The sequence below is a fragment of the Archocentrus centrarchus genome, chromosome 16 (assembly GCF_007364275.1).
Source record: "Archocentrus centrarchus isolate MPI-CPG fArcCen1 chromosome 16, fArcCen1, whole genome shotgun sequence".
NCBI lineage: Eukaryota > Metazoa > Chordata > Actinopteri > Cichliformes > Cichlidae > Archocentrus > Archocentrus centrarchus.
Genome location: NC_044361.1, coordinates 1,867,321 through 1,891,272, shown reverse-complemented (window position 1 = coordinate 1,891,272; position 23,952 = coordinate 1,867,321). Strand labels below are relative to the sequence as shown.

The 23,952-nt window shown below is 43.5% G+C and overlaps 1 protein-coding gene across 5 annotated transcripts in view; it reads right to left on the bottom strand.

The window, feature by feature from the left end:
• The window catches only part of rgl2 (ral guanine nucleotide dissociation stimulator-like 2), a 31,438-nt gene extending 9,634 nt beyond the window's left edge, over positions 1-21,804 (bottom strand). For 2 of the 5 annotated variants that reach the window (XM_030750677.1, XM_030750679.1), the window contains exons 1-11: positions 21,655-21,804; positions 19,657-19,799; positions 10,448-10,495; positions 9,879-9,962; positions 9,607-9,773; positions 6,643-6,699; positions 5,315-5,511; positions 4,758-4,867; positions 4,254-4,469; positions 3,086-3,189; positions 907-991 (exon numbers count right to left, since the gene is read on the bottom strand). In XM_030750677.1, coding sequence (XP_030606537.1) covers positions 907-991; positions 3,086-3,189; positions 4,254-4,469; positions 4,758-4,867; positions 5,315-5,511; positions 6,643-6,699; positions 9,607-9,773; positions 9,879-9,962; positions 10,448-10,495; positions 19,657-19,788 — 1,200 coding nt within the window. In that variant the 5' untranslated portion in view covers positions 19,789-19,799; positions 21,655-21,804. Of the gene's footprint in view, positions 1-906; positions 992-3,085; positions 3,190-4,253; positions 4,470-4,757; positions 4,868-5,314; positions 5,512-6,642; positions 6,700-9,606; positions 9,774-9,878; positions 9,963-10,447; positions 10,496-12,721; positions 12,954-19,074; positions 19,173-19,656; positions 19,800-21,654 lie in introns of those variants that run through there. The other 3 variants (XM_030750680.1, XM_030750682.1, XM_030750678.1) reach the window with 3 other exon arrangements.
• Positions 21,805-23,952: the final 2,148 nt, after the last annotated feature.

Sequence of the window (23,952 nt, the reverse complement as noted above, 5' to 3'; positions counted from 1 at the left end):
GTGCTGGCTACAAAAGCTAGTGAATCCCAGTGTTCATGTGAACCGCTCTTTAACTCGTCCACCTGGATCCTGGGCCTTAGGATTTTGCATATTTTGACTGACAGGTGATCCAACACATACCTGGAGCCAATCTGTGTCTCCTACATCTGAGTTTGTGCTGTTGGTCCTGTTTCATCCTCACGTTAGGAAAAAAAAAAGGAATCGTAGATGCTGGGAGAGTATACAGCATTTTTCAAAAATGAGTTGATATTGCATAAAGTCCCGAAACAGCCCCTTTTATTTAAGCCTAATGCATCATGACTTCACACACCCACAGCACACTTTAAACATCTTCACTCACAAAAATCAGTGTTTTTGTAGTGATAAGGGAACAGTGGGGAAAAGAGTCCTTGGAAGTTTTTTTAGCAAGGCCGTAAAAAGATATGACATAAAAGCCTCTAACAGTCGCCAAGAGCAGCACAGGTCTGAGTAAAAATAGCCCTGAAACGAATCCAAAACGTTACAAAAGAGCTGCTGAAACTCCAAACCAACACCACACTCCAACACAGCAGCCCTGAGACTGAGAGCTCAAAGTGGCAGCTTTCCAGCATCAGATACTGCTTCCAGCCAGTTTCATCATCATTAAACAACACATACGATCGAATGACAAGGAGTCTGGAACGCACGCCATCCAGGTTTGAAGATTTCACTTTTAACGTCTTGATTTCGTGATGCGTCGTGACCTGAGCAGAACGCAGCCTCAGCGCGCCTTAAATAAAATATCACATTTCTCACTCAACCTGCTTTCTTCACACAGTATAATGTAGCTGATGTCATCATTCAGCATCTGATCCTGTTTTTACCTCAGCCAACGTTGAAGGCGTGCAGTCCGCCATCATTACGCTCTTAATCCCGACAGCCACCTACCTCCTTCAGCAGTTCTCTGGTCTGTGAGTAGTTGTCCTTGTCTGAGAAGATTTCTGACAGTTCCTCATATTTCCTCAAGGCCTCTCTGTAAAGAAGGATGCAGACTTAGTGTTACAGTCAGATTTAGTGTTACATGATATCCCATATGAGATGATATGAAAACATTTTTCATATCACAGAAAATATCACATAAAGAGAAACTTGGGATCATTTAGAAACGGACTTATCATCTAGTTTGAACAGCAGTCATTGATGTCATTGAAAACTGAGTAAAGAAAAACTGATGTTATCAATAAAATAATATTAAAACAGTGATAACACAGCGCCTGCAATATGAAGGTTTAATTTAACAAAAATAAATAAATGATAATAATAATAGTAAAAACAGTGTTTTAGCCCCATGAGTTCTGAGTCATCATCAGTAACTCATCATCAACTCTGTAGCAGGAAGCCTTAAGCAATTAGCGCCTGTATCACCTGCCTGTTTCACTCCAACCTGTATCAGGCTGTGTATTAAAACTTCTGACTCAGCTGATTCAGACGTTAAACGGTCTTTAACCTGACAGGACCCGAGGAGCCGTGGGCGTGTCTCCTCTAACCAGAGTGTTTCTAGTAACGACGTGTCCGATTAGTGTGAACTTCTTTCAGGTTCCAGAAACTGCAGCCCGATGCCTGAGATGACCCTGGTGACGTTCCTTAATCACCATAAATCGAGAGTCTTGTTTACTTGCAGTAATTCAGTAATGCCTACTGTACTGTACATCAGAATGTACTCAAAATCTGTACAACTCTTAAACATCTAAGTTGCGATCCAGATGTGCGTCAGAATTTAACATCCATCCTTTTTCTTCTGCTTATGCGGGGCCGGGTCGTGGGGGCAGCAGCCTAAGCACAGAAGCCCAGACCTCCCTCTCCCCAGTCACCTCCACCATCTCATTCAGAGGGACCCCGTGTTGTTCCCAGGCCAGCCAAGAGATATAATCTCTCCAGCGTGTCCTGGGTCTGCCCCGGGGCCTCCTCCCAGTATCACATGCCTGGAACACCTCACCCAAGAGGTGTGACTAGGATACCCAGGAGGCATCCTAGTCAGATGCCCGAACCACCTCAACTGGCTCCATCAATGTGGAGGAGCAGCGGCTCTACTCTGAGCCCCTCCCGAATGGCCCCACTCCTCACCCTATCTGTAAGGGAGAGGCCAGCCACCCTTCAGAGGAAGCTCATTTCTGCTGCTTGTATTCGCGATCTTATTTTTTTTTGGTCACTGCCCAAAGCTCGTGACCACAGGTGAGGGTGGGGGCGTAGATCCTCTTTGCCACAACAGACCGGTGCAGCGTCCGCATCACTGCAGACGCAGCCCCGATCCGTCTGTCAATCTGCCGTTTCCTTCTCCTCTCACCCATGAAGTGCCAGGCCTGGGGAGGGAGCTCGAGGGAGAGCGTTTGATGGCGGGGCATTAGCCCGTGGTGCCCGGCCGGGCGCAGCCCAAATAGACAACACGGGGCCACCCTCCTATAGGCCCACCACCCGCAGGAGGCATCGTACGGGTCGGGTACAGTGTGTGTCAAGTGGCGGCCAATGGCGGAGGCCCTGGCGGACCGATCCCCGGCTATCAAGACTGGCTATTGGGACATGGAAGAATTTAACAGTTGCTGCACAAATTAGACAAAAACAGTTCAACATTTGCACTTATACTTATTTAATTCATTGTTTCATCTATTTTTAATAAAAGAAGCAGAAAAAATGAATGAATACACAATATATTATACACTTCAGACCCCCCATATAACATGTATAAACATTATTAATATAGTCATATATTATAAATACATTTAAGGAGAGGCCATCTGACCAGGATGCCTGCTGAACACCTCCTGAATGAGGTGTTTCAGGTATGTGTGAATGGGAGGAGGCCTCAGGGAGAGGTGGCTGGGGAGAGTGAGGTCTGGGTATCTCTACTTAGACTACAGCCCTGTGACCCAGACCCGGGCAAGAGGCAGAAAATGGACGTCTGGGTGACCATACGTGTTAATATTCGACCTGAACCTGTTCAGAATGATCACTGTGTTCTTTAATTGTGCTTTTTTCTCACCTACCTCTTCCTTTCTTGTGATTTATGCAAACTATAACCCTGCACTATAATCCACTGCCCCCCTCTCTTTGCTGCAGCGTAACCACAGACCTGTCAGTGTCGTGCCACGTCTTCCTCAGCCGGTGGAGGGGGTTACTCTTGAGGGCAGACACAATGGCGTACAGCGAGGAGAAGTTCTTCCTGGCTCGACACGCCTGTTGACAGAACACACAAAGACGAATGCCGTCATCTGCATCTCATCCCGCACTGCAACTGAGAACACCTGTGGGTGCGGGGCTGCCGAGTGTCCAGTTACACTGCAACTGTGATGTGCTGAATAATGGATGCTGCCAAAGAGACCGGTGGGGGGGGGGGGGGGGGGGGGCAGACTGGAACAGCACCTTTCCAGCAAACCAAAGGGAGGAAAAGCGGAGATAAAAGATGAGGCCATAACAGCCAGAGACAGGATGTGTTTGTGTGCGTGTGTGTTTGAGCAGTTTGTCATTGCTGCGGGGAATTTAATATTTTAAAGAAGCTGACTGATCTGCACAGTAACTCTAACACTGCTACAGATTTCAGTTAATCCACATTTCCCGCTGCCTGCAGGTCGTACATCAGCGCTGGTGTTACTGGAGGAGCTCATTTCCTACTCTATTTTCTCCAGGTGCACAGGAACGTATGAGCGTACGTTTACCTGCGGTAAAAAAAAAGGAAGAAATGCTGGTTTTGAAAAATACCTCATTTGATCCTGAGGTAAACACATTTTTTTGTTTGGAGTTGCTGGAAAGGAACATTTTCTTTGGCTGGCTTTGATTTTACATCGTGTCTTTTTATTGAATTTCAGTGAAAAATGGCCTGTTCCTTCTGACTCTGCATTTTGATTCATATTTGATTCTTGGATCGTATCTTATTTGGTGGGTTCGACCTTCTGGATTCATTTATCTGTGTGTGTGTGTGTGGGAGGGGGGGATTAACTTTGTCAGATTTCACTCTGGGTGGAGCCCATGATGGGGGGGTGCTCTCAGCTATGGACAAATATGAAGTCTAACCAGAATCCAAGCAGTCAGAGCTGAGCACACGGATACAGTCGGAGGATTACTGGAGGATTTAATGCAGACTCGAGCTTTCAGGATGTCTTGAAACCCCAACTGGAATACTGCTAATAATTTAATTTCACAAAGAACTCAATTTCTCACTGATATCCTGTAAAGAAATCTGTGTTTGTTGCATTGAATTTGATCTTTTTAGAGCTCTAACCTCATGATTTGGTTCTACTGACCTCTGCCACGCTGATCCATTTCTCCAGCAGGCGGGCTCTCTGCTGGCTGCGCAGTTTTGTAGGCCAGAGGCAGGATGCTAAGACTGCATTGGCCAACTTGTTGAACTGACGCACGGTGGCACGGACCGACCAACAAACTCCTTCCCTCCCCTTCTTGTCCCTCTGAGACCACAGCGAGCCGAGACAGTGGTACGGGACCAGGCGGACGAACAGTTCCTGAGAGAGGTGAGAATTACACCTATCAATAAACTCAGTAATAATTTCCTACAAATCATTCATCAAACAACATAAGCTGAAGCCTCTGTGGGCGGTTTTCTCCTGCTTCTCCTGGAGCAGACTGAGCTTAAACTGAAAGCACACATGATTTATAAATGCTAGAAAAAAGATCAAATAACTGTACAGGCACGTAAGAAGTGCAGTGTTTTACATTTTACCATCACTGGTCTTCACTTGCATCATGCCACCTTAAAAAGATTGGTTCAGTCTGACTGAGAGCAAACTCACCGTCTCGATCATGGTGAGCTGCTCGGCGATGAGCGCTGCAGGGAATCCCAGGATGCTGGTTGGCTCAAACTCGGAGGTGTCCGGAGGAGGGCTGGTGATACTGGTTTGATCTGCAAAGAGTGGAGCCGATCAAATTAAATGCAGTGGTACGCAGGTGGCCATGGGAGACATATACAGTAGAAATAAGCTAAATGGAAAATAGTTGCTAATAGGTTAGCATTTCACCTTCTGAAGGGGGTAAAATGCTTTGGAAGAAATGTGTGAACGCTGTTTGGCTGTTGAGATTTTTACTAACAAAGCACCAAACAAAAGCTTTGGTTTTCATAACAGAGAAGCAGTAATGTCCAGGATATGTGAGTAAAATTATGTTATTTTCAGGGATGCCAAACAACTTTGAAGGTTCAGTAGAAAATCCTTTGAAAGAAAAACATTTTAGGTGCACTGAACACTCAACAACCTCAGGCTGTATTTTTTCCTCTTTTGCAGCCTCCATTTCTCCACAACCTCATTGAGCAAAGCCGTAACACTGTCATTTAAATCCCAGGTAAAATACAGACCTTTGTGGGTGTCTGGGAGCAGGGCTTTCTCGCTGAGCTCCTCGGCTATCCTCAGGATGCGAGCGCGGAGGTCGGCAGCGGATGAGGAGTCCTGAGGGAGGAGGGGAGCCAGGCGCAGCAGGCGAGAGGGGTCCCCCAGACTCTTAAAATCTTCAGGATACTCTGACAGCCACGTGCTGAACACTGTACACACGGCTCTGTAGGGACAGAGAGGAGGAGGAGGAGGAGGAGGAGGAATTAAAGGAAAGAAAGAAGCGCGACTCTAGAGGTTGTTGCAACAACATCAAGGACGTCACAAATTTTCTGCCTTGTAGCTAAAAAGACTCATTCTCAGATTTATTCCAGTGTTTGCTAAGATTACATTAAGGTGCTTTTACATGTGACCTGAGTCTGTGTGTAGTTTAAATCCAGGCCGGATGTCTGCCTGTGCAGCACGACAGAAGGAGACAAACAAGCCATCGAGATTGGAATTGATCAAGTATATTGATATTTTTTAACACATCTAAGAAGTTTCCAACAAATGACACTCTTGAGGGGTTTGGACAAGAATAGCAGATTAGAGATGAGCCTGTCGAAGCAAAGGATCAAGAGTCTATTCTTTTAAGAGGGTCTGAAGGACGGCCTGCTCACAGGAAGCAGCCAGTGGCACCAAGGGCCTCCTCAAAGAAAGACGAAGTGCTGCATTCAAAGAATAGAAAACACCTCACTGGCATGAGAAATAACACCAATACAGTATCTCCCAATAACATCAGACTTAGCAAAGCTGGTGGAAATCTAGAAGTTTTACAGAGTCATCCTCGTTCACCAACAGCACCCAGTGCTCAGTGAACGGCAGTGACCGGATCTCACCTCAAACACGCTTCTGGATACATTTAACTCAAAATTACATTTATTTTGGTTTTCACAAATACAGTTATATGCCAGACTTAAAACAATTTCATCTTTTCTACACAGAGGATGATTGTGTCCACAAAAAGTTAGCATTAGCCTTTTGCTAATGGACGCTGACTGATCGATGACAGGATGTGATTCTTTGATGGCGCTCATTTACAAATGATAACAAGGATGTTGTGATGTTGCTCACTACAGTTCAAACTGTGAACTGCATATATCTGCAACACGATGAAACCCGAACACCTTTTCCCTGTGCAGGTTACACTTTTGGCCTCCAGCGCAGACATTCACCCAACAATTCTCTGGTTTTACAGTTTCTCTGCAAATAAATGCTAGATTCATACCAAAGAAAAAGCATTTAATTCTACTTTATTTTGTGCTCCTTAAAGTAGCTCAAGTACCCAAAAAAAGATTTCGGTTGTTCAAAAGCTCACTTGTTAAAAACCTGCCGTGTCTGACTCCTCTCGCTGTCCCCGGGTGGGTTCTCCAACCTGTGAACGAAAAAAGAAAAGTTCATAAAGCAGAGAAAGAACACCAGCTTCAAATATCTTCAGTGTTTAGATTTCCCTGCTTATTCTTCCAAAGATGCTTTTCAGCAAAGGCTTTGTGTTCAGCACGAGTCTCTCGCTTTCGTGTTGCATCTTTGGGAAACTTTACAAACCGGTGTTTCAGACAGACGCCTCCTTTACTTGGTAGGAGGAACTTTCACAAGTTTTTTTTTTTTTTGCTGAGTAATGTTCCTGAGAACAGCTAAGCTGCAGTTATTTTAAATCAGCACACAGGTGCTTCCTGCAGAGTGAAACGTCTCTAAATGAACAAATACTTTAGAAACCACGGTTTGAAACAGGCTCTGCTTGAAGACCAAATGCAAAGCCACAATAACACCTGTGCATCCTCAGAAATCTGAGCGTACAGAAGATCCATTAATCAGTTTTGAATTTTAAGTATTGAGCTGAACTTTATTATTTAGTTTATTAGCAATGTGGCTCAATGGCTGCATCGATCTTGAAACATTGTAACAGCTATTCGATGGATTTCCATGACCTTCCAACAGCCACAGGATGGATCTGAATGGTAATTTCCTGGCTTTGTATTTAGCATCATCGGTGTGTCAAAACTTTCATCTTCCAGGAAATTATCACAATCTCTGCAGGATGGATTGACACATAAGTTATTCACAGTTCCAGGATAATGCAATGACCTCGCCAGGTATGACATCACAGAGGTCATTTCTTTAGTAATTTTTACTTTATACTGGAAGCTTTCTGCTCTCTGTTTCCATTTGAATCCTGCTGACCAATCACATTTGTGCTGGCTTTTTGCTGTATGCAGGTAAAGAGTCCATGCAGAGAAAAGTGGTATCTTAAAATCATCAGCCAGTGATGACTGAGCTTTCCATCTGCTTTAAAAAAAAAACTATCAATACAACCATCACACAAACAGGAAGTGACGGCTCTAAAAACAGCTTCTCATATTGACCTCTAGAGGAACTGTCATCAGTTTGGTGACCCCGTGTTTCTCTCCAATACCTCTGCGTTTGGTAGAGTTTAAAAGTCACAGTCTCAAATACATAAATTCAGTTCAGTTTATATTGTAAGTTAAAGACGTGCAATATTAGAGAGAAAACCCCAACAATCAGGAAGCCCCCGATGACTAAGCACTTTGCGACAGTGGGAAGGAAAAACTCCCTTTTAACAGCCTCCAGCAGAGGTACAGGTATGTTGTTATTAACAGATAAGACATGATGTCATTTATTCAGGTCATTTTCACCTATGAACTGCTTTGTTGTTTCCTTTGAGCTTTAAAAGGTGGCAAAAGTACAGACATTCTTTACTTAAGTATCAAATACTGGGTTAAAAAAAACTCTGGTAGAAGCTGAAGTACTGATTCGACTCCTCCACTTAAGTAACAGTGAGAAAGCACAGGCTCTGACATGTACTCAAAGTAAAAAGCAGCTCTTTATTGGACATTTCTACCTGCTATATAATAAAATAATATTAGTACACAGGAATACGAACTTTATTTCAGCCTAAATTCTAATTAAAGTGCTCAGCTTGAGCACTTAGCAAAGAAAAATGAAGAGGATTTAAAAGCAGCTCTATTTTCTGTTGCCTGCATTGTAGAGGGTGACTTTGCCTCCACACCTAAACAGGAAAATTAGTCCAGTGAGGGATTAAAGTGGGAGTTGGCGGGTGGGGGAACCCTGAGATCGGCTGTAGTGGCTCAGTGTGGGGAAAAGCTGTGATCAGCTGCTGCTGCTCTGAGGTTTACTGCTCTTTGTGGATTTACACGTGAATTCAACAAGATTTAAGCAGGTGTTTCACGAGCTGCCCCCCCCCCCCCCCCCCCCACACACACACACACACACACACACACACACAGTATTCTGATTATAGCATCTTTATATGAGACCTCATAAAGTTGGACTAAAGGTTGAATTTAGTGAATGGATCTAAGCATCATCATCAGCTTATATTCAAATTCATCTCTGCTGCTCCCGGTGTAACCTAACACCGAACATGAACACCACAGCTGCTGTGCACCAACACAGAGCTTTACTGTAAACAGCAAACTAACCTGTTTATCCTGCACTAAACTGCAGCATTTTCATGCAACCTTTGAATAACACAAAGTTAGTTTTGCAGGACTTTTCACAGTATGAAAAAACACCAACTTCACATCATTTAAGTTTCCAGTTTATCAGATGTCACTGAGCAGTCCTTCCCTTTAAATCTAACCTCTCCTCTCCACTCTTACATCTTTCTCTGAGTGACGTTATCGCTCATTCTTTTCTCTCCCCGAGAAATACAGCAGCGTTCTTTTAGCTAGCAGACACAACTGTGCAACACACTGTACTCCTCTAACACGTGTGTGTGCTTGTTGATATTTGTAGGGCTGATAGAAACGTGACCACAACTTATGGACATCTGCACCACCATCTTTTCAACTCATTTTAGCCCCCTGAGTATACTACTATAAATGATTCACAAAGTATTTTATATGCGATAAGCCGCGGGGATGGACACACCTATAGGACTGTGTTTTAAATGTTAGTGTTCCTCCATTTAGGCTCAGATCAGTTTCATGTCTGAATGCGTTAAACCTAAAGTCTGTTTAGAAAATGTAAGGAGTAGAAAGTACAGATACTTGTGTAAAAATGTAGGGAGTAAAAGTTTTTTAAAAAAGTTTGAAAAATTAAAATAGTAACTCAAGTAAAGTACTTAAATCAGAAAATTCTAATGAAGTACAGTAACAAAGTATTTGTACTTTGTTACTTCCCGCCTCTGCTGGCCAGGATCAGTGTGAAACATCTGCTGCTTCACCTGCATCAGGATCTTTGATCCTGTTATCTTTAAATTCTTCCAGAAAACCAGACAAACAGATAAAAACTCCCCGACCTGTCAGTGAGGATGTCCAGCACTCTCTCCGTGGTGGTGAAGGATCGATAGGTGGAGAGGAAGATGGTGATGAAGGAGGAGTCTCCCATAGAAAAAGAGTGGAGGAGGTGGAGGACCAGCTTCTCCTCTTTGCCGGCTTTCACACACTGGGAGCGAGAAACTCTAGACTGGAAGAAGACGGGAAGGAAACGGGACCAGGAGTGAGGAAAAAGAAGGAAAAGTTAACACAAACCTCTCATCTCAAAGCAGCCGGCCGGTCACATTAAACTGACCATGGGACTGTTGGGTCCACCGTGGTGCTGTTTGACAGTAACTGTGTAGATCACCCCATCCTCCTCTTCCTCCACCACAGTGGACTGTAGAGACAGACAGTAAAGACACGGTTTATATGAAGATGACTGCTTATGATTAATGCAAAATTTTCCATCCATCCATTCGGTTCCGCTCATCCTGTTCAGGGTCGTGGGGGGGCTGGAGCCTATCCCAGCTGTCATAGGGCGAGAGGCAGGGTACACCCTGAACAGGTCGCCAGCCTGTCGCAGGGCCAACACAGAGAGGCAAACAACCTTTCACACTCACATTGATGCTCTCATTCACACCTATGGGCAATTTAGTGTAGCCAATTAACCTAACCCCAGTAAGTGCATGTCTTTGGAATGTGGGAGGAAACCGGAGTACCCGGAGGAAACCCACGCAAGCACGGGGAGAACATGCAAACTCCACACAGAGAGACGGAGAGGCCCGGGCCAAGGTGGAATTGAACCCAGGCCTTTCAGATGGTATTCTAACTGTGAGGCAGCAGTGCTAACCTGCTTACAGTGTGAAACCCAGCCCCCCTTACCAAATCCAGAGGACAGTACCAGGTAGTCTTCATCGGTGAGGGCTCTGCCTGAGAAAGAGAGACACACGAGTCATAAAGTCTTTCCCTGGACAGACAGCTGGGACGTAACGATGAACACCTCATCTGTGTAATCCAACATCTGTCGTGTCCCAAACATTCAAAGTCTGTATATGAAATTGTACGAAGCAATAAAAAACTGAATCAAAATTTTAGCAGATACTACTTTTAGGTGCAGAGCAGCAGTGTGTCTGCCAATGACGCACATCCTAATAGAAATAACACAAACATAAACACACTCTAATCACCTACAGTTCAGTACAATCAACACTCAGAAATCTGTCCTGGCAGCATGACTGCAAACTTATCAGCAACATATTTACACTCATTTTTCTTGGACAGCAGGATAATGCAGCCCGAGTCATGCTGCAGACAGTGCATGGCTCACTGCACATTTATGGAGAGAAGAAGAAGAAGAAGCCTGAGACATGCGGCAACACTCAAGAGACATTTTAATACTGTCAAAACGGCCGCAGTGATAAGAGGCAGGTGACCTTTGATTGCACAGAACTCAATACTATGATAAGCTGCATGTTTTAAATGCATCTGTGATGCTGTAGTTGTTTCTATTCAGTTTAATCTTACACTTAGTTACTCCAACTAGTTACTTCACTACTGTTAAGGTTTGCACAACTGGTTCCAGCACATCTTTATGGTTAGCACGTCTATAAAAATAACATTTTCTTCACAAGTTCTGCAAATTATTTTAGGTGAACAACATTTTGAGATGATAAGTTATCCAACAGCCCACAAAGAGCAAAGACTAAAGTCTAAAACTGAATGCAAATGTGGCAGCTGTGGCTCACGTCCTGCTGAATCCCCGATCCCGTCCACATGCCAATACTGTCCTTTGGCCACACACTGAGCACCTTGCACACAATCCCACAGTGCATGAGTGTGTCTGTGAATGAGTGAATCTGAGGCAAACACTGCAAACTAATAAGCTAAGAAGAAAGTGCAGTTCATTTTAGCGTGTAGCAGAATTTCTTCTTCGCTCGATCTCATTAATTATTTCGCACCACTCCAGCTAACCGAGTCTTTAATCACTAAATAGCCTGAAGGTGTATTAAATACCTGGACCAGTTACAACAATAACCAAATAATTTCACAGCACACAGAGTATTTTAAGTCAGTATTTTTATGTTTTTTTTATGCTACGCATTTGGACATCAGCATTAACTACTTCATAAAACAGTAGATGGAAATTTATCAGTAACAGGGGCTCCTTTTTTTTCAGCAGAATGATCACACATACTATTATACTTTATATTTTGTTAATAATAGCTCTGTATTTGTACTTGAAAATAATTTGAATTTAGGGAGCTATAATGAGTATTTTGTGCAGAATTGATATTTTAGTTTGAATAAAGGATTACAGCCCGTTTGCACCTTTCTCAGTGCATAAATGTGATGAATATCTTTAAAGTGTGAGTTAAAGACAGAGAATTAGCATGTGGTTTGATATATGCATAGATAACTGATGTAAACAAAGCTATAACAAAATCAGAAACTATTAATAATTTGACTGACAGCTGCTTTTTAATCTCGTGCTCCATATTTTTGTAACAGGTGGGGCTGCTCTGTAGTTTACATTTGGATCAAAAACCTTTAACTAACACACCAATCAATATCACTTCACACCGGTGCTTTCACCACTGTGACTTTTTCCATAATAAAACATGCATGAGTGAAAGAGTGAGTGGAGTTTTCCTGTGTGTCTGCTGGAACCTGCAGACCTGTTAGAAAGCGTCTGTCCATCATGAGTCACAGGCGAAGGGAACACCTTGGAGACGCTCTCTGCGAACAAACAGACCAAAGCGGAGCAGCTCCTGGTTCTTACCCTCTGACTTACATTTTCATTCATTTTTGCATCTCTGTCTCTGTCACATGCAAACGCTCAAAGTCACGATATGAGCCAAGAAACACTCACAGGAACGTATACGTTTTATTCCCTCCATTAAAGCCACGGTGTAATTACTTGTAATAATCAATGTTAGCCTCTGTTAGCTTCTTTCTAATTACCTTGGCTTGACTTGAGCAAAGGTCAGTCCTCCAAACAGGCTCAAAAAGGATCCAATAGCAGTGAGTTATATAACGTGCTCATCAAACCTGTTATTCTACCTTTGCTTGCTTCCATGCAAATCTACCTGTGATTGTATCTTTTCCCATGAAGTCAGGGCAGAAGCACACACTGAAAAAAATGGTCGCACAGCTTACCTTTCCCTGGGCAAGTTCAGACAGGTAGGAATCCCTAAGCTTCCTGGAAATCTTTAGGATAAACGCAGAAATAGTATTCTTATTTTCTCCATTGTTTCTCATCTGGTATCCACTCTTTTCCGATTGCCTCCGCTGTCACAGCTGACCCAGATCTGTATGTTTACCCTCTCACCGCTACCCTCTCGACCTCTCTTGGCTCTCTCTCACAAAGACATACTTGAAGCAGGAGCTAAGCCCAGCCCCCACCGGGCTGCATCACCTGGACACACCCATTACACTTAAACACACACAAACAGACAGGAATGGCGTTGATAGGACGACGCTCATTTACACTGGGACACTTTTCAGCCATTCACACACATATAGCACACCATGTGAAAACCCCTGACACAGACACACTGTTCACACAATTAAAGGCCTCATCAGTGCACACACACACACACACAAGCTGACAGACAAAGCCCTGAAGCGCTTTCCAGAACAATGCTGCCCCCTTTCAGTCTCCTCCCTGCTCTCCTGCTCTCTTTCCCTCTGTAGATGACCTTCCTGTGCAGATGAACCGGTCTGACTGAGTAGCCTTTTTTAAAATAACACTGACCAGCACAGAAATAACTGTGAAGGCTGCCGTCTGTAGCAGGTAACCTGCAGTTTGAGCAGCAAGAGGCCCGCAGTCCTCTAACAGGAGGCAATAAATGTTCGGGCAACCACAAAACCAGGAAGCAAGCTGTGTTTATTTAAGGGGCTAATGACACTGCAGAGTGAAGTCATGTTGCTGCAGACTTTCAGCTCTGTGACAGCTTGTTAGCATAGCAAACAGGCCAATCACTGGATTATTTTTTTGGGCTCATATCATAAAGACATAAATCATTTCTCTTTATAACCCTTCTAAGAGTAATGTTACCCAACTGCTGCTTTCTTATACATCCAGCATACAGAGAGCAAAATCATCTGCGTTGACACTCAGTTTTGAGGCTCCACCAACTCCTGCCGCCTGCTACAGCCAGAAAAAGGCCTTTTAGAGACCAAACAAACCTGCAACAGCTTTGCGAGTTTCTTGTGGTACAATATGGTCGACTATTTGCACTTTTTGGCTTATAGTTGGCTTGTTATAGTCCAGCAAGTTTGTAAAGGGGCGGCCGCGGCGGTGTCACCTCACGCCATGAAAGTCCCAGGTTTGAGTCCACAGGCTGGCTGGGGCCGTCCTGTGTGGAGTTTGCATGTTCTCCCTGTGCCTGTGTGGGTTTCCTCCCACAGTCCAAAGACATGCATGTTAATTAGAGCTACTTTCACAAGGGGTCGCCACAGCTGGTGGATCTGCATGTTTGATTTGGCAGACTTTTACTTCAGGTGTCCTTTCTGACACAACCCCAGAGGGATTAGTGTCTTTTCCTGGAAACAAACCAAAGACCTTTTCCTTGTTAAGTGTAAACCACTACACTCTGCACGTTAGGTTCCTCGGTGACTCTAAATTAGCTGTAGGTGTCAGTGTGAACATGAACGGTTATCTAACTCTCCAGGTTCACCCGGTCACAGGCCGTTGACCTGCCCAGGGTGTACCCTGCCTCTCACCCCGTGATAACTTAGCAGCCAACTACTTTCTTTTCATCTGCTAACAAAACGCGACATTAAAATATTTTCCTCTGTATCTAATTCTGCTAAAGCCAGCTAGCACTGATAATGAGACAGAAAGTGTGATAACATGAACATTAGATATGTGTTACTGTATATGCATGTGCAGGCAGTCAGCTGCATAACAAACAGCAGCTCAGTGATAAGAAGCCTCTTTGAGAAGAAAAGCAATTGAAACTAGTCTGGCTCGTTCACATACAAACAGTATAATTCCCCCCCAGAGGCGCAGCGTTAATGCTGACTTATAAAAGAGGGAATGTGGTTTAAAATTGTCACTGATCCTTTGTGAAGAATGGTGATCTTGTGGGCCTTTCTGGCGCAAAGGAAACTAGCCTTCGCTGTTTCTTTGTTCCAGATATAGCTGGCACACTGAGATGCTGCTAAAAGTATATTCAAGTCTTCTGAAACCGCTCTGAATCTGGGTCAGAGAAAATAGCCTTTTCTGTGGAGAAACCTTTCAGGAGATGTGTGTAATTCTGAGTTTCGCTGCCTCAAAGGCTGGAGGATAAGGATCATAATTATAGGCCACTGGTCGGTGGCCTGTGTTGATTCCTGATTTAAAAAAAGAAGCTCTAGGCAGCTGTTTTCCATGGATCTGTGGTGATTTCTTAAGCTTCAGCAACACCCAGTGTTGATTTTTCCCATGTGATCCATTGTTGCTACCAGATGCCACACTTTGTTTATGTTCTTTGTAAGATGGGATCTCCTCTGCGGGCACTGAGCTCTGCTTTTTCTTAACGTTCCCCCACGTCCTCGCCTGCAGGAAGCACATAAGCGGAGACAAACACAGGAAGCAGGACGTGCTGCCTTCTCCTTCCATCAAAAGTTGAGGTTGTGTCGACCCCTCTGCCCGAACAACTGTGTCAGCTATTGGCCAGAACCAGAAGAGCAACAGGCAGGAAGCCGGCTCTCATTTTAACCCACCTCCTTCCTCAAAAACAACTAGTTTCAACTGTTTTCCTTAAATATATCCAAGTAGTTGTGCCGAATCGCTTCGACTTTGAACAAACACGCCGTAGACGCCCCTTATATTCAATCCTACAGATGAGGAGGGGGGCCATAAATATGTCTGCTGAAGCTTTATTTAAAGATAACCATTGTTTTTTTCTGAGTGGCTCACAACCCCTGCCCCTTCCTTCCTATCTCTCTCTTTGCTCCTCTTCTCCTCTTTCATCCGTCTGTCCCCCGGTGTCTGTTATCGGCCGTCTTTCAAGTAAAACTCTGCAGCCTCTATTCATCTTAAAGGGAAAAAATCATCACACGCTTCTGATTAGACTATGCTTATGCTTATGCTTATGATTAGATGCTAATGATTAAAAATACGCAGACATCCATATGTGCTTGGGGAGCATCTCATCTTAAAATAATTTGCATTAAAGTGCTGCCATAACAGCCTCCATTCTTCTGGGAAGGTTTCCCTCATATTTTGGAAACTAGATGCAGAGATTTGTTTCATTTATGCACGAGAGCATGAAAGATGTTGGCCGCTGATGTTGGTTGATAACACGAAGCTCGTGTTCATCAGCATTCTAGTTCATCCTATTGGATGAGGTCAGGACTTGTGCTGACTCATTTGTGCACGGTCATGAAATTTTTTATTAAAATAGGAAAGTGCCATTCACCAAGAAGATCTTGTATTAAAGTCCAGACCAAACAGGGACACATTTTTCTGCTGATAGGGTATCTGTTGCCTTCAAAATGCGTATATGAGTCAAAAACAGCGTGTTGTTCTGACCATCACGTCGATGATCTGCTAAAAATTAAAGGCTACGTTTGAAATATTCTGTTGTTTAAAACCAATATTGTGAACTATTCCTCTGGAACAGTAAAGACCAAAAGGCTCAAGAATGCAAAGCACAGCATCGGCATGTGTGATCTGCAATAACCTGAGGACAGGACTGCCAGGACATGGATGTACCAGACCAAAACAAACACACCTACTCATGCTAGAACTGTAGAATTTGAACTGGTGGTTATCATCGCTCTTTCACCGTCCCACACGCAGAGCAGGGCAGAGAATTCAATTTTATTTATCTAGCACCAAATCCCAACAAACAGTCGCCTCAAGGTGCTTAAAGACGCCCTGTAGGGATATGTGTGTCTTAAAGACGACACTTTCTGTTACAGCTCAATAATAACAAGGTAACAGCGGGATAATAAGATGGAAACAAGAAGGTAATAATATGTAAAGAGCAAGTTATTACCACTTAATTACCAAAATAAAATACAAGTAATTGTCTTGTGCTGGTGACAAAAGGTAGGAGTCATATAAAGATTCATATAAAGTTCAGCCAATATTATAATATGAAGTTACCCCCACAAGTCAGTATGTAAAAATTCAAATGCACAAATATTACCATATTACTTTATTTATTATTAGCAGGTTATCATATTGTTACAGTGTATTATTACAATATTACTAATTGGTTTTGTCTCATAGGGAAACCTTCCATATAATAACCTTCTAGTTTCTGCCTTATTACCATGCTATTACCACATTATTACCAAGTTGGAGTAGAAAGTGCTACTCACATTATTCTCTGCAATGCTGCATTCTAATAACATAATGATGATGTTGTATCAAGTCAGAGTAACGCTATTTCAAAATGTAAAAGTTGTGACTGCTTTTAGCGTCGCTCTTGAAATGATCTGTTTGATTTGCATATATGTGTTAGATTGTTGATTATAATCACTTGTTAGATTGTTGTGTTGTATTTGTTGTTACTGTTGCTGCCCTCTTGGCCAGGTCTCTCTTAGAAGGAGATTTTAATCTCAGTAAGAGTTTTTACCTGGCTAAATAAAGGATAAATAATAAAATTAATAATAAAAAAGTTGCATATCCACTATTTAGTTAGTTTTTAAGACTGCCGCGTGTAATATGAAACTTTAAGCAGGTATAAAATAGTCCAATGTTACAACTACGCTGCCTCAGCCAGAGTAAAACAGAGAGCAGAGGAGCAGCAACACTGCCTTAACCTCTCATTCAGTGTATAATAAGTTTATAATAATATGTTTTGAGCACACCGTTACTCCTCTATATTTTTGCATTGCAGATAGTTTGCTGCTATATTATTGCTCAAAATCGCACTCACTGTTCACTCGAGGTTACTTCAGGTATCGTGAATCACACATCCAAGTTTCCCTCATTAAAGAATGAGCAGGTGGTCGCATTGGATTCCACTTGACAGCCTGTCCTTGGAGGCAGCCTGTGATACTAGATACTGTTTACTGGGAGAGCAGGTGTGCGCTGCATTCACTGGTCAAGCCACAGCATGCATTATTTACTGTACGGTCCAGAAGTCGACATGTGACATGACCAGAGAGGAAGTCTGGTCATTTGGAAAGCGAGTCAGTGTAACTTCTTTTTTTAGCTGCAGCGTTTCTTGAGGCTTGGTGTGAAGTAAACCAAAAACCCCTGTGAAGCTGCAGCAGGAAGCTTGGCCAGTATATGTTTATGACCAATGTGGCTACTAATGAAGGCTAAAGAGCTTTAGCTTTAAAAATATAAACCTAACAAGCCTTAAAATAGCATCTGACCGTGTGTGTGTGTGTGTGTAAGTCTGTGAATGCTCAGAAAACCTCACTATCAGCTGACCAAACATTAACAGGGGTGAAAGATCGTGGGAAATGTACCTGTGAACATTTAAATTCCAGCTCAGCTTTACTCCCCTGTGTTTTTTACAAAGGTTACCCTCCAGAGGCCCATCACCGACAAACTGAGCCGTTTATTCAGCAAAACAAAAAACCTTCGAGTGCAGGAACGATGGCTTTAAACAGGACTGTGAGGGCTGTGTTATAAAGTGTAACTGGATAAAGAGATTTGCTGTGATGGTGTGTTGTTATTGCCTAGTTTGCTCTGTTTTACCTGTTGTAAATACCTTACATGTGTCTGTTAATATTGACTGATTTTTATGCTGTTTTTGTCTCTAAAACTTAGACTGAATGTTCAGGATCAAATTTCAGTCCATAATAGATTAAATCAATTGTATATGAGCTGCCAATACAAATACAGTGTTTTCCTAATCAACACATTATCCTGATCAGCCATTTGTTCTATAACACAAGAAACAATTTGGCACATAAATGAACTCATATTCCTTTGCAAACATCTCTCAGTTTTCATGTATGTAACTAGTTTGAATTTATTCACTCTATTGCAAATAGCAGTGTTTGTGTTGCCATGGTGAAATGAAGCACAAACATACGTCTTTATCGCGGCTTTTCTGTCTGAGTCACGCTGACTTTATTCCCTTGGGGCTGAAAAGCAGCCTACCGCATCAGCTGTTTACACAGTCCAGCGTAGCTCACATGGCCTCTAAAGGCTGCTAGCTGTGAAGGCCGCTGAAGCCGTGGCAAACGCTCAGGTCTCCTAATCCCCTCTCAGCTCTGCGAGATCTTTTTATTGTGCCAACATCAGTAAACCCACCAAAGCAGACGACCGTCAATATTCAAATACCATCAACGCAAAGCTCTGAGATGTGTCACAGCTTCATCTTGCTCTCTGTTTCTACACACATCATGAAACGTCCCCACCTCGGACAGAACCAATCTACTGAGAACTTTGTTCCCAGGTACTAAAACTGTCTGCGGTTCACCTCGAGGGCAGTCGACAGTTTCAGGCAAAAACAGCCTCTTTCCACAAACACACAATGTCTGGAAGCTAATTTAGCATTCTGCTAATATACACTTATTCATCCATAAGGGATTTATGGTAACACTGTCACCTCACAGCAAGAAGGTCGCGGGTTAGAATCCACCGGCCGGATGAAGCCTTTCTGTGAAGTTTGTAGTTCTCTGTGTCTGCGTGGGTTCTCGCCCAGTACTTTCTCCCTCAGTCGAATCGATGACTCTGCATTGACTGTGACTGTGAGGTCGTCTGTCTCTATGACCCTGCCATAGACTGGTGACCTGTACAGGATGTACCCCACCTCTGTCCCCATGACAACAGGGATAAGCTCCAGAGCCCTTCACCCCCTCGACTCTGACTTGGAAAAGCGGTTAAGAAAATGGATGGATTTATAATAGGATGCTCCCTTTTATGGCACCCTTTCCAGATAATTAATATTGCAGATGTTATGAGTATAATTAAATCAAAAAGAAACTGACATGTGTGTAAAAGAAGGAGCTAATGTGGTGGTCAAAGGTGAGCGATAACAAGTGGCAGATGCTAGAAATCTATTTGCCAGCGACGGTCAGTAAACGTACCGTTACATTCAATAAACTTACATCATGTCCTGTGATTGAACATTTTTGGAAACTTGAGTTCATCCATTCATCCATTCTGAGGAAAAGGAAAACACACTCACCTCCGAACTCCCTGATTGGCCACTCAGGGTTTCTCTGTCAGGTGATAAGGGTCGGTAGCCAATGAGAGGCACATTGTCTGATTCCACCCCCGGCAGGTTATAACCACCTGTGCGTATGTTACGTGGGAGCATGGTGCCAGCTGCTGCAGACACATAAGAAATGTTTCAGATATCGATTAGGCAGATGTTACGATCATGATCGTGGCTGCTGGTAAGAATTAAGTGCTCACGTGTTAATTTGTGCTCCTGAATACACAAAAGGTAATCGGAGCTTCTTTATCTAAGAAGAGACATTATTATCAGACAGCCTTCGCTCAGGCAGTGAAAGTGGATCCCATCAGTCAGAAGCTTCAAACTAACTGGAATTTCTACAACTGACTCATAAAACTGATTATAGAAAAGCAATGTTTTCCTTTTAAGCACCACAAATCTGAAACAAACTGTCAGAAACACAAAAGCTCTGCTCCGGCTTTCTACTCTTTTAGATCAGAGCTTCAAACTTGACTGTTTATTTGTGCCCTGCGCTGCACAGTGTTTTTCCTTAGACATCTATATGTATATTTCCTTGTTTCAGTGCTTTTAATGTCTGAACTTAGACGTATAGTTAGACAAAAGATGACTTAATGGTGAGAAGTCTCAATTTTACCAAAAAAGAAAAAAGTCTGTCAAGCATTAAAGCAGCATTAAAACTGCAGCTTCAGTTTTCCAGTTTGCAGTTGTTCTTAATAATTCGTTTGTTTTATAAAATGAGGAAAGGGTGTAAACGGGTGATGTCCTTAAATGTGAGACCACCAGGCAGCTGAAAGGACGGGTCATTATAAAAGTTGTGGGTTCATTTTCAGTAACTGTAACTCTATGATGTATTCACACACACACACACACACACACACACACACTGAACAAAGTATCAGTTACAGCTTTAAAAACTTTAAAACAACTCTTTACAGGCATTTTAAACTAAAGGAATAGTTCACAGTTAATGGTCTCCTGGAGATGATTTGGTTAACACGCTGACTGTGCCCTGCAGCAGGTCTGGATTTGCATAGCAACCCTTCCTTCCATTTCCCCTTCCCCTCTTTGGTATTTAGATCTCCATGAAGATAAACATCAAGTAAACACAGTTACAGGAAAAGAGGTGTTGAGGGGGAGAGATGACGGGTGTAGGGGGTGACATTAGGGTGATGAAAATGTCAGCTGCAGACACATAAACAGTGATGTTAACCTGAGGCATTTTCATGAAACCCGCATGATAGTTCTCAATTGTGCAGTTTGTGCATGATTTTTTGATAAATGTTATGTGTGCTGCAGTTTATTCTCACTTTTACTCTGAGCAAAAGATGCAGGATGGCTATGAAGCCAACAGAACAGCAGAGTCCAGCCTGGTAGGAATCTATGACCCCGGCTGAATCGCTGAGAAGGAGCCTGTAGTTCAAAAATGTATGAATGCCACTCCCTACTTGCCACTCATTTTGCATTAGTTCTGCCTTTGCTGTAGGTTTCTGATTTGGTTCATTATATTCTTGCTCAAGGAAACAAGTTTGCAGCCTGAGTAAGAGAGGAAAAGAGCGCAGGCCTGGAGGGGAAACAAAGCATTAACAGTGCAGCGAATGATCCAGCTGACCAACGGCTGCGCAGAGGTCTGAAAGGCTGCTATTCACTGGCCTGACCAAAGCAAACAGCCCACACATGACTGAGGTGTATACACCCTTATAAAGCTGCAACTAGGTTACAGCAAGTCACACCTCATAATGCTTATTTTCTGCTGTGTAAATGCAGCCGTGTGGTGGTGCTACAGTAATGTACAGTCGTAATGAAGATGAAACTGTGACGCCTGCAAAAGTTTGACGCGTCTGTTTAAACAGGGCACAGGGACAGATGATGACATCTGCTTCCTGCTGTGAATCACTCAGTGACACGAAGGCCGTGAAAATTAAGAGCTGGCGAATCAAATTAAGCAAACAGAGGAAGATAAATGAAGGAAGCTGCAATTCAACTTACTGATCGCCAAGTGTCATTCGCGGGATGTGCGCTATCCAACCGCGGTCAGCTGCATTGGATGAGCGCCGGGGCTGCTGGATCGGTGGCCGGCTTAGCTGAGGAGAGTCGCACCCATCTGTACCACCGTCACCGCCGACAACGACGAGGGAGTCTCCATCCTCCGCCTCGCCCCCCACCCTCTCTCTCCCCCTCTATCAGTCTCCCCACACTGTTCGCCCGTCCAGCTTTCAGCAGCTGATAGCGCACTTTGGTCTGGCTGCAAACTCCCTCCCCTGCCCGCCCCTCCCTCCCTGTAACGTCGCAGTTCCTGTACGCTGTGCGTTCACAGCAGATCCGTCCCTCCGGGCAGTTCACCGTGCGTGGACAGCTACAGACCGCACCGTCAACAACGTACCTCGCCTCCGGGGAAATGCCACTTCAGGGACCGGCGAGAAGACAGCGTGACCGCGCACGAGCACGTGTACGCACAACCACACGCAAAGACACCGTTGCCGGTGAAAGTCTTCAAACCTGTAACATCTTCACCTCATCTGATCTAATGCTGACTGTAACAAAAACAGGTTAATTACATTGGCTTTACTGTAATAATGTAATAAAGTATCGGGCTTATTAGCTGCAGATTAAAACAGCAGTAGCTATTAAAGTCATACACCTGAAAAGAATTCAAACTGATTGACCTCTCACCCGTCCTCTGCCTCATTAGACTTCATAAATGTAAGACACTGAGAGGCCAAGACAGCTAAACTTGAACCCTTTAAGTTTGGGTCAGGCTCAAACATCCTTATAATTTAACTTCAGAGCGTCTTTTACTGGAACTGCTTTTCCGCCTATTAACGCACTACGCACGAATTTTCACAGGCTGACCCTCATGATAAGTCAGTGGAACTTAATGTAGAAAATGTGCAGATTGCCCCTTTAACCCTGAAATGCCCTTAATAATTTCTAAGGATATTATTAATCTAAAACGCTATAGCTAGTTGTTTCCAGTGCACACACTGCAAACCCAGCAGCAGACACCTTTGGGCATAATCTGGGCTGCTTGTGGCACTTTGGGAACAGTTACTTAGAGGTAATGAGCTGTGTTTGACATGGACGTGTGGCACGTTTTTATTGTCAGTCAGACGTGGCCTAAATGTCACCACACACCTGACATTTCCTCTCTCCTAACACTATAGATGTAAATGATACATTTTAAGTTTCAAAAAACTCACAGAAACATGCACGTGCAACTCTTTCACCTTGAAAACCTGAACCTGGAGCGACATCGTTCTTCATTTATTCTACTAGAATAAATCATATTCCCAGTTGTAGCCAGACTGCATTTTTGTTGGCTCCATCACCTCACAGCTGAATGCTTCATGTGCTGATAGGTGTCACATTGGTACAGGGCAGCCACGTTTCCCAGTGCATTATGGATTCAACTAAAATCGTTGAATTTAATACAAAATTTCAAGTGGTTATTGGTGGTATTTATTTCTGATAGATGTTTTTTGTTTTTTTTTAATTCCCTGGGTCCCTCCTGTGCCACCCCACTGAAAATCCCCTGAACCACACCTATTCTGACAGGTGAACTCACCTGTGGTTGGATATTCATGCAGACCTCACAAGATACCCCGAGTCTCGTGTGTGTGTGATTAGGACAGAGTCAGGTTCATATTTTAAGTAATTTTCTAAAGCTGGTCTCAGAGCACTGCTGCAACGTTAAAGGCTGCTGTTAGTATTTCCTCTCTCTGCTGTTGCAACAATGAAGTTTCAGCTGTAAAAAATGGGCCATGCTACCACTCGCGTTACGAAAGCAACAATGTGACTGTAATGACAAATGCATCTGAAATTGTGACACTGTAGGAACTTGAGAAACAACGCACATATTACATGTAAAGAAAATCCCATGATGTCTAAGTCAGGACTTCAGCTGCTTTGTCTCCGAGCCTGTTAGGACTTGTCTCCAGCTGTGAGGGATCTTCCTTTCTAATTATCCTGCTTATTTCACCATCACACACTCTGAGGCTTTTCTCAAACTTCACTCTCATCCCGAGAGTCCAGCAGACTGACTGCAGCACACTTCCTGTTCTGGTATTTGTTCGCCACCCAGTGGTTATATTTGGAAAATGGCACTTTACCCATATTTTTTTAATGTGCCAGGGGCCATTTTGAGCCGCACGGCGGTGTTACCGCACGCTTGACTGGCGTGAGTAATGTGCAAGACATCAACAAGAAAAGAAAGAAAAAAAGCAAACAAACAGAAGCTTGGATTTGATGGATGAGCCTGCAGCCAAAACAGCAAAACGCGCCGCTCCA